General features: G+C 43.3%; 1 protein-coding gene across 3 annotated transcripts in view; it reads right to left on the bottom strand.

The window, feature by feature from the left end:
* Positions 1-5,253, bottom strand: part of LOC138975346 (uncharacterized) — a 34,335-nt gene extending 29,082 nt beyond the window's left edge. For all 3 annotated transcript variants that reach the window (XM_070348009.1, XM_070348011.1, XM_070348010.1), the window contains exon 1: positions 4,002-5,253. In XM_070348009.1, the coding sequence (XP_070204110.1) occupies positions 4,002-4,032 (31 nt within the window). In that variant the 5' untranslated portion in view covers positions 4,033-5,253. The remainder of the gene's footprint in view (positions 1-4,001) is intronic.
* Between the last annotated feature and the right edge of the window lie 4,747 nt (positions 5,254-10,000).

Here is a 10,000-nt window from a genome sequence, read left to right as displayed (position 1 = left end):
AAACTGGTTTTTGCGTGCCAAAGGGACCTTATAACGTTTACCTGAAGGGAGAATTTCGAAACAGGGGTTGAGAGGATGGATCGGATCACGGACAATTTTGAGAGCTTTCCGCTTTATGGCAGCTTCGTAGAGACTGGTCAGCTGTCGTTGGGGTTGCCCAACAAGCTTGCTAGCCGTCGCAACAATGCGGTGGAGTTTAGCTTTGTTTTTAACATTTGTGGTACCATACCATGTCACAATGTTAAAAGTCAGTATGCTTTCAATCAAACTGCAATACACAAGTTCCATAACACTTTGATTGACATTAAAATATTTAAGCTTCCTGAGAAGAAAAAGTCGCTGCTGAGCTTTCTTATAAACAGCATGAACATGATCACTAAACGTCAGCTTATTGTCAATTGAAACCCCAAGATATTTGAAGGTTTCCACAAGTTCAACTTCCTTGTCGCTTATTCTCACTTTTTGGGGACCACAATTATCACTCTTTCCTCCAAAAATCATTTCTTTTGTTTTGCCTACATTCAACTGCAAGAAACTGGACTTGAACCATTCATTCAGAAGATCAACTTGGGTAAAATACTTTGACAAAGTTTCGTCGTCCTTCAGACGCCCAACGAGGGCCATGTCGTCTGCATATTTAATGAGGGCTAGAACTGGATCATTTAAAAGCATGTTGTTTGTGTAAATGGAAAAAAGGACAGGAGAGAGAACAGAACCTTGTGGGGCCCCGGTGTTTAAAACAACTTCGTCTGAAAGCACAGAATGACCAAACAAACGGTTGCTGAGGCTGACACGTTGTGGCCGATCGCATAGGAACTCCCTGATCCAGAAAATCAAATTATTGTTCACATCTAACTGGACTAACCTCTGGACGAATTTTCTGCATAGCGCTTGTCAACCGCCGCCGATTAGTTCATGGGACTCGCAGCCGTTTGTTGCGTTTTAAATCCAGAGGTACACAATTACATGCTATTGTAGATACAGCAGGTCGCATTGAAATCACAAACTGACGACTAAATTGAGAAAAAAGGGAAAGTGGATCACATGACGGGTTCACGATGGCTCATGGGTTAGATAAACCACGAAAACTAGTGTGTGGTTTGCGCGAGCTAAATAGCCATTCAACCAAACTGTGTCATTTAATGCTATTGAATGCTATTGCAAGTGTGTTCCATAAGGTTAGAACTGCTTTTTTCATGAGAAGATTTAAATCGTTGTGTAAACCATTTGAGACAGACTGGGGCTTTAAGGTTTAGAGAACAGATACAACAAGTCGCGTAAGGCGAAATTACTACATTTAGTCAAGCTGTGGAACTCACAGAATGAAACTGAACGTTGTCCGCCGCTAGTGCAAAAGGCAGTGAAAGTGACGAGCCTGTTTGGCGCGGTAGCGGTTGCGCTGTGCTTCATAGCACGCTTTACTGTACCTCTCTTCGTTTTAACTTTCTGAGCGTGTTTTTAATCCAAACATATCATATCTATATGTTTTTGGAATCAGGAACCGACAAGGAATTAAATGAAAGTGTTTTCAAATTGATTTCGAACATTTAATTTTGATCATAATTTTTAATTTTTTTAATTTTCAGAGCTTGTTTTTAATCCAAATATAACATATTTATATGTTTTTGGACTCAAAAAATGATGAAGAATAAGATGAACGTAAATTTGGATCGGTTTTATTTTTACAATTTTCAGTATTTAATGACCAAAGACATTAATTAATTTTTAAGCCACCAAGCTGAAATGTAATATCGAAGTCCGGCCTTTGTCGAAAATTGCTTGGCCAAAATTTCAATCAATTTGATTGAAAAATGAGGGTGTGACAGTGCCGCCTCAACTTTTACAAAAAGCCGGATATGACGTCATCAAAGACATTTATCGAAAAAATGAAAAAAACGTCCGGGGATATCATATCCAGGAACTCTCATGTCAAATTTCATAAAGATCGGTCCAGTAGTTTACTCTGAATCGCTTTACACACACACACGCACACGCACACACACACACACACACACACACACACACACACACACACACACACACACACACACACACACACACACACACATACACCACGACCCTCGTCTCGATTCCCCCTCTATGTTAAAACATTTAGTCAAAACTTGACTAAATGTAAAAACAGAAAATCAAGGTGTCTCAAACCAACTAATTCTTCTCTCTGTTCTATTGTCTGTCTTCGTCTGTTTTCCGTTTTGTGTGTTGCCTGAAGAAGACCCTAGGGTTGAAACGTCGCCATTACTTGTTTGTATTCTTCGTTCACACGTGAGTACAGTATTTTTGGTCTTTTTTATCTATCTTTAAAGTTACGGTCTCTCTCGTTCAAGCTATCGTTTTCGCCACCTCGGATCTGCACAATATGTTACATGGGATGAAAGCAGCGGCAATCCCCTTTGACCCTAACCCAACAGCCTGGACGCACTCATGTACTTAATAGGATTTTTTGTTGAAGTGATTTCGCAGATTAGCACAGGCGTCACTTACCAAACTACAATTCAGCACAACAACAACAACAACAACAACAAAACAACAACAAAACAAAAAAAACAAAAAACAACAACAACAACAACAACAACAACAAGTTTTCACAGTAAGTATTTAGACTGTTAATGTTTAGTTATTGTCATGGCAGCAGACCGGTGTAACACGAGAAAATTACTCCCACGAGATTTTTACTCCGGAGTAAACATTTCGTACGAAAAAGTTACTCCCTTAACGAAAAAAGCACGCCCCCATTGCACGAGAAAATTACTCCCCAAGACAGGTGAGTTCCGAGTAAACATTTCGTTCAAAAATGTAACTCCCCTGACGAATAAATAACGAATAAATTACTTCACCCCAACACGAGCAATTGAACTTCCCATGCCAGGTGTACGAAATTTTTACTCCCTTGTCCCCTGTTAGTCTTGGTGGTGGAAGGGGTGGAAGGAGGGTAGCGCGACATTCGTGTGCGCAAGATCACTTATTGGCATTATCCCTTCGCCCGCTAGAGATTTTTACTGGAAGTAAAAAAAATGGGGAGTAAAAATTTCGTGGAGGGAGTAATTTTTTCGTGCCTTGGGGAGTTCTTTTCTCGTACGAAAAGTGTACTCGGAGTAAGAATTTCGTAAGAAATATTTACTCCGGAGTAAATTTTTCGTGGAGTAAATATTTCGTGTTACACCGGTGCGCTTGGCACACGTGTAATCCTGCACAGAGTTTTATTAGTGTACGTGATTGCTCACACACAAAAAAGATCGAACCTTTAAACAACTTTTTTTTTCAATCAAAAAATCTAATGCACGCAGAGGTTGAGGGCAATATTCAGATTAAGCCCCGTGCGAGCTTCGTCGTCATACCACAAGCAGATCATCATACGTAGATAAAATACCTGTGGTCACTCTTAATGAATATCAAAACTGTCACTCTACTTACAGTATGGGACGTCACTTCTACGGGGTTACACCCCCATTCCACACAACCGTTCTAGGTCCCGTTCCCGTACTGACCAAGGACGGCTGCCACAACAATGGAACGCTGCGCAAACGGCCGTTTTTGGCATCTTTGAGCAGCGTCTGACCATAGTGGCAGCCGTCCTTGGTCGGTACGAGAACGGGACCTAGAACGGTTGTGTGGAATGTGGGTATGACAACTCAGTGTGTGAGAGCGCTACCGTTGCGTGACCGTTGTTTTAAGTTCCGTTAACGATCCAAGCGTTCCGTTACCGATGGGTTAAGGTTCCATTACCGTTCATTCTGATCGGGAGGGGAACGGCTAAAAATTTGAACATGCAGCCCAAACTCAACCGTCCCTACCGACCCTACCGTTCAAAGCAGTTCCGTTAACGATCATTTACGTTCCATTGCGGTTCCCTCCCGATCCCTCCCGTGCGCGTGCCCGCACCGTCCCTTGGTCGGTACAAGAACGGGACCTAGAACGGTTGTATAAATCGGGGGTGTTATATCTGGAGTATGTCATGTCCACGGACAGAAAGGAGCACTCACCAAAAAGCGTGAACACGGAAGCTGCACCCATGGCGGTCTCCTCCTTCTTTCATCACCGAGGCAAGAAGAATGGTCGCCCAGTCGCAGACGCAGCCATCATGCCTCACGCTGGCTATTTCGTCGCACTTTTAGTATGTCCCGCAAAGCGCACGCCTGTCAGTCTTGTCAATGTGCACCCGCCGCTGAACATGCTCACAACACACCCTCACGAACAGCACTGTGGAGGAGTCTCCATTTGAGGTTGGAGCACTGTTTAGCTGCGATGAAGGCGATTAGTCGAAGTCGCTGCGCTGGTCGCATGTGTGACTGAGCGGGCTGGCTTAATCCAACGTCGTCTGACCACGCTTGAGCACCACGGAACAGTTTCAGCAAAGCCTGAAATTGACCACCTTTCTTTCCAGGTAGTAGAGTCTTACGCTGACAGAGGTGTAACAGCGTACCCAGGCGTCAGTTCATGTCAGTTTTAGGCCTGGCGCTCACCTATGTAACTTCAGCAGAACAGACGACGCACTGCAGATTATCCCAGCCCGCTACACGTTGCGTGAAAGGAAAACAGGCCAAGTACTCGTCATAATCCTTATCGCAGCATCAATAATATGCAGGGCGTCGTCTGTGCCGCTGAAACTGCGCAGGTATATTCTGCCCTTTACTTTTGTTCACTTCAGCGAAAAGAATCGTGCGACCATTTCTTTCAAAGAGTCGCTTCCTGTGGTCAGTGAAGTCTTCGACTCATCTGACTGAAATCTATCTTTGATTACTTTTATTGCTCTTCGTACTGAAGTGTTAGTTTCACTTTAGTTCACTTCAACGAAAAAGAATTCTGCAGCCATTTAAGTCTTCTTAAGGATCACTGGTTGTACGGCGAACACTGTGTCCAACCAGGCGTACGACTTATCTAACGCATTCACCTTAAAGTTAAAGGCGTGTGCCTATCAAAAGGGTATTAGGGACGGTCACGCCCACTGACGTTGCTATTTCGTCCTCGATGAAATGCAGGACGTCGCATACTGGCGAAGGCTTGCAGTTAGCTTCTTTCTGAAGACACTATGCAATTACGTATACAGTGGTACCCGTGACAAAGGGACATACGTGGGACCAATAAAAACAAGAAATTCCTCCGAGGTAGGAAAAACACCCCCGTCAAAGGGAAATAACCTTCTCAGTTGGTGGCAGTGACTGAGTGAGAATGGTTATTTCCCTTTGACCATGAAGATGTCCCTCTATAAGTGCTTGTATAATTTTAATCCACCAATAACTCCCTAATCGTGTGTTTGACTGGTCCCAAATTTTGTAAGGACCGTCTCAGGAATGTATAGAACCTGTTCACCAAGTTTGGTGACGATCGGTCCGTTCATTCTTGAGATCTATATGCGAACACAAACACACAAACAAACAAACAAACAAACAAACAAACAAACAAACAAACAAACAAACAAACAAACACATCGACCGAAACCTATACACACCCCTATACCGGGGGTGTAAAAAGTGTTCCTCCATGCGCGTGTACATATTCCGTTGTGTGTTACACACATAGTCCTTTCAATTTGAACACAGCCCCTTCAAGATATTGAACTTTCGAAGTTGAATCTCAATTTTATGCATAGGTGTTGCCTGGTTTTTCCGTGAAGTTATGTAAGCAAGATGTGATAAAAAGTCAAAGTCGTCGTTGGATGAATAATTAACGTCCTTGAACTCGAGGTCACCAGTTTTCTTCTTCTGCAACTGGTGACCTAGCTGGCAACATCAATGGTCGCTACATTCTGTTCCTGAAAAAGGGAGAGGACACTGCATCAGTAACATGATCAAAAATGCTCTTTGAAACTTGCTGCGGATAAATGTTATTGGTTGTGAAACCTTACAGGAAGGCATTCTGTCGATTTTTCCATTAATAATCATTTGGGAAAAGGGCAAACATTTATATTAACAGTGAGATGCACAGGATTGCACATTGAAACTTAATAAAAAGATAACTGTCCTAAGTTGTGCAACCTAAACAGGACCTCCCTCCCTCCCTCCCTCCCTCCCTCCCTCCCTCCCTCCCTCTCTCTCCCTCCCTCTCCCTCCCTCTCTCCCTCCCACACACGCAACTTCTTGTCACAACAGCTTAATCCGTGACCGAGTCATTGAACCGGAACCGTGACTCGCTGAACAGTCACGCCCTACTGGCACAAATCGGGCTGAAAATCCTGTTAAGGCGATAGTAGCCACTACCACAGGTTGTGACGTTTCAGCCTTGGTTACCACAAGGTATTCTATTGTCAGAAAGGCGTCAATGACTGCCCCATTGATTTTGTATTCTATCACCAGTACACCAGAAGTTTAGTAAAAGTATTTAATTTATATTTTGTTATTATCAAAGTAAATCAGAAGAAAACAAAAACTGGAGAACGGGCGTCTCCGATCTGTTTATGTCTGTCAATTAATGGTCCCTCGTGACCTAGCTGCAGCCAATCACTTGTCTCGTCTTATAAATATTATTTTTACCAGTTGAAATATCCTTTTATAACTGTCAACCATGCTTTACGTGAATGTTCATTGCTTCGGATTTGTTGTGACCCAGAGACAGTGACAGCTTAAGAATCAATGGCAAGCAGGAAAGACATCTGACATCAAATTAATAAGGAACGCAATTTGATTTGATTCTTGTTAATTTTGGCCACGCTATTTTCAAGTATGTTGGTGAGCATGGCATACTTCTTCTTCTTCTTCTTCAGCGTTCCAGAATTGTCTGGTTACGTGTGAGCTTGTTTGCCCATTTGTATGGAACGCCAAAAGGCCCACAGTATCGAGACTGAGTATCGATACTGGGAGTATCGATACTCAAAGTCTCGATACTCCGAGTATCGAGACTCGTTCATTTCATTGGTCTTCCCTCGATACTGCGAGTATCGAGTATGGAAATGAACCAATCCGTGGTATCGAGTATGGTTGCTATGCCGCCCTAGTTCAGTATCGAGTGTCTACAAAACGATTGGTTAAATTCTGATCTCGAGTGTGAACAGCACCCTGGTGCGCCAAAAGGCCCACGGTATCGAGACTGAGTATCGATACTCAAAGTCTTGATACTCAAAGTCTCGATACTCAAAGTCTTGATACTCAAAGTCTCGATACTCCGAGTATCGAGACTCGTTCATTTCATTGGTCTTCCCTCGATACTGCGAGTATCGAGACTTTGAGTATCGATACTCTGTAATTTCATTGGGGACATTTGTCAGGCGCATAAAACACATCCACAAAATAACTTGAACTGTGTTTGTTTGTATTCATGTTTTTTTGTTTAACTTTTTAACTTACCAGCAACGAAAACTCAAACATAATTTATTCTATAACAACTTGGTACACTCATAGATCTATGGTACACTTCAGTCTCTCAGTCATTTATCGCACAACACAGTCCGCCACGATTCAGTACAAATAAACAGTTTTCTGGTTATACTTTTTAATTTACCAGTTCCTTTTGGAGTTCAAGTACTGAACCAATCGCTTGTCTTGTTACGTTCTTGAGCAGATCAATTGGCATAGCAACAGTTCCGGGATGCGCAGTATCGATACTCATGAATTTCGAGTCCGACCAATGAAATTACAGAGTATCGATACTCAAAGTCTCGATACTGGCAGTATCGAGGGAAGACCAATGAAATGAACGAGTATCGATACTCGGAGTATCGAGACTTTGAGTATCGATACTCCCAGTATCGATACTCAGTCTCGATACTGTGGGCCTTTTGGCGCACCAGGGTGCTGTTCACACTCGAGATCAGAATTTAACCAATCGTTTTGTAGACACTCGATACTGAACTAGGGCGGCATAGCAACCATACTCGATACCACGGATTGGTTCATTTCCATACTCGATACTCGCAGTATCGAGGGAAGACCAATGAAATGAACGAGTCTCGATACTCGGAGTATCGAGACTTTGAGTATCGATACTCCCAGTATCGATACTCAGTCTCGATACTGTGGGCCTTTTGGCGTTCCATACATTTGGTATCCCCACACTATACTCTGAGAGCATAGTCAGCTTCACTCCGCTTTCGCTGAGTAGGCATGCTGGGTATTTTCGTGTTTCCATAACCCACCGAACTCCGACATGGATTACAGGATCTTTTTCCGTGCGCACTTGGTCTTGTGCTTGCGTGTACACACGAAGGGGGTTAAGTCACTAGCAGGTCTGCACATAAGTTGACCTGGGAGATCAGAAAAATCTCCACTCTTAACCCACCAGGCGGCAGCGACCGGGATTCGAACTCACGACCTCCCGATTGTATCAACACGCTGGAATGCAGGCGTTAGATCAACGTTACAGGAAGCGACTGAAGCTAACAGTCTGAGCGGATATATCCGTACCTGGTCAGATAGAGCCATATGAGTGGGTACGGATATATCCGTACCTGGGAGACAATGAGTTAAGAGATCACCAAAAGGGGCTGGCCTGATTTAAGAACATGTCTATTGTAAGAATAACTCCCCTGATATATATAACACTAAAACAAGCATGTTATGTTGTTCTATTATATTACACGAATGAATTAATATTTCTGTATGTATGTATGTATGTATGTATGCACGTGTGTCACTGGGGCATAGATAATAAAACAAACAAAAGAGTAAAATAACACGTGCGTACTGTATATATTTGCTTTTACATCTCTCCCTGTTCATTACTTCGTCACTCTTTTACTCTTTGGTTTTAAAAAGTGGCTCTGAAATTTTAAACTTTTTGTTTACAGAATTTCATTATTGTACCTTTTTTTATATACCCATCACCAGTGCTTGAAGGAGACAGTGGGTTCCAACCCACAAAAAAGAAAATAACAAAAGCATAGAACAAAACCTGAACCTTTTTAACAAACTTTTATCACCTTACCCTCCCCGTCATCCTCCCCGTCATCCTCCCTTCGTCCTCACTTTTACCATCTCTCAGCTTACCTAGCATATCGTCACATACATGTCCCTAATAGGAGATCTTCCTGTGAGAACGTCAACCACCCCCTCCCCCCCCCCCCCGCCCCCTATTTATTATTCACTATATTCTGTTTCGGGATCTAGTCGCCGCTTTCTTTTACATTTTGTGACAAAATATTTGAACTTTGTGTGTATGTGTGGGACACATTGTTGGGTGTGAAAGACTTCAAAGCAGTGTATACTGTCGCATATTACGAAAAAGTTATTGCTACTCTATGCTTGGGAGAGCATGACAAATTGATGACCTAGTTTGGGAACAGGCCCATTAGAAGACTACTCCCCCATCAAAGCAGTCGTATCACGCTTCGGAATCTATGAACCATTTAGTTGGAAATCTTGTGACAAAATATCAATCAATCAATCAATCAATAGGAAGCTTATATAGCGCGTATTCCGTGGGTACATTTCTAAGCGCTTGTCGAAGAGTTGTCAACACAGGACTTACAAAGAAACTAACATCTACAGACGGACACGAACCCTATCACACACTAGCAAACCCTGATAAACATACAACAAACAACTGTTTAACAACAATGTACACATCAATAGCTAGGTCCAAACAAAATGATATCAATCACAAAGAAACCACCTCTCACAGAGCACAGCACAGGAATGTCTTTTGGGGCACAACACATCACGTCGAACATAAAAGTCGCAGCCAGCTACGGAAAGAACTGAGTCTTAAACCTATTCTTGAACGCGTCAAGAGAGGGGCTCTGGCGAAGCTCAAGCGGCAGGGAGTTCCAGACGGAGGGGCCCGCGGAGGGAAATGCACGCTGACCAGCAGATGCGAGTTTCGAGCGAGGGATGTGAAGGCGGAGTGGGTCAGCAGCAGAACGAAGGGGACGGTCGGAGGGCTGGGTGTACAGGCCCAGGGAGGATTGAAGGTACTCGGGAGCAGAGTCGTTGAGACACTTGTAGACCAGAGTGGACAGTTTGTAGGAGATTCGGGTGTTGACAGGGAGCCAGTGCAAGGAGCGAAGAAGGGGGGGTGGTGTGATCTCGCTTCGTCTTCCTCAACGTCAGCC

Source organism: Littorina saxatilis, linkage group LG9 (assembly GCF_037325665.1).
Source record: "Littorina saxatilis isolate snail1 linkage group LG9, US_GU_Lsax_2.0, whole genome shotgun sequence".
NCBI classification, from domain to species: Eukaryota; Metazoa; Mollusca; class Gastropoda; order Littorinimorpha; family Littorinidae; genus Littorina; species Littorina saxatilis.
Note: the sequence above shows the minus strand (reverse complement) of the source record. Positions and strands in the feature narration are given on the sequence as shown.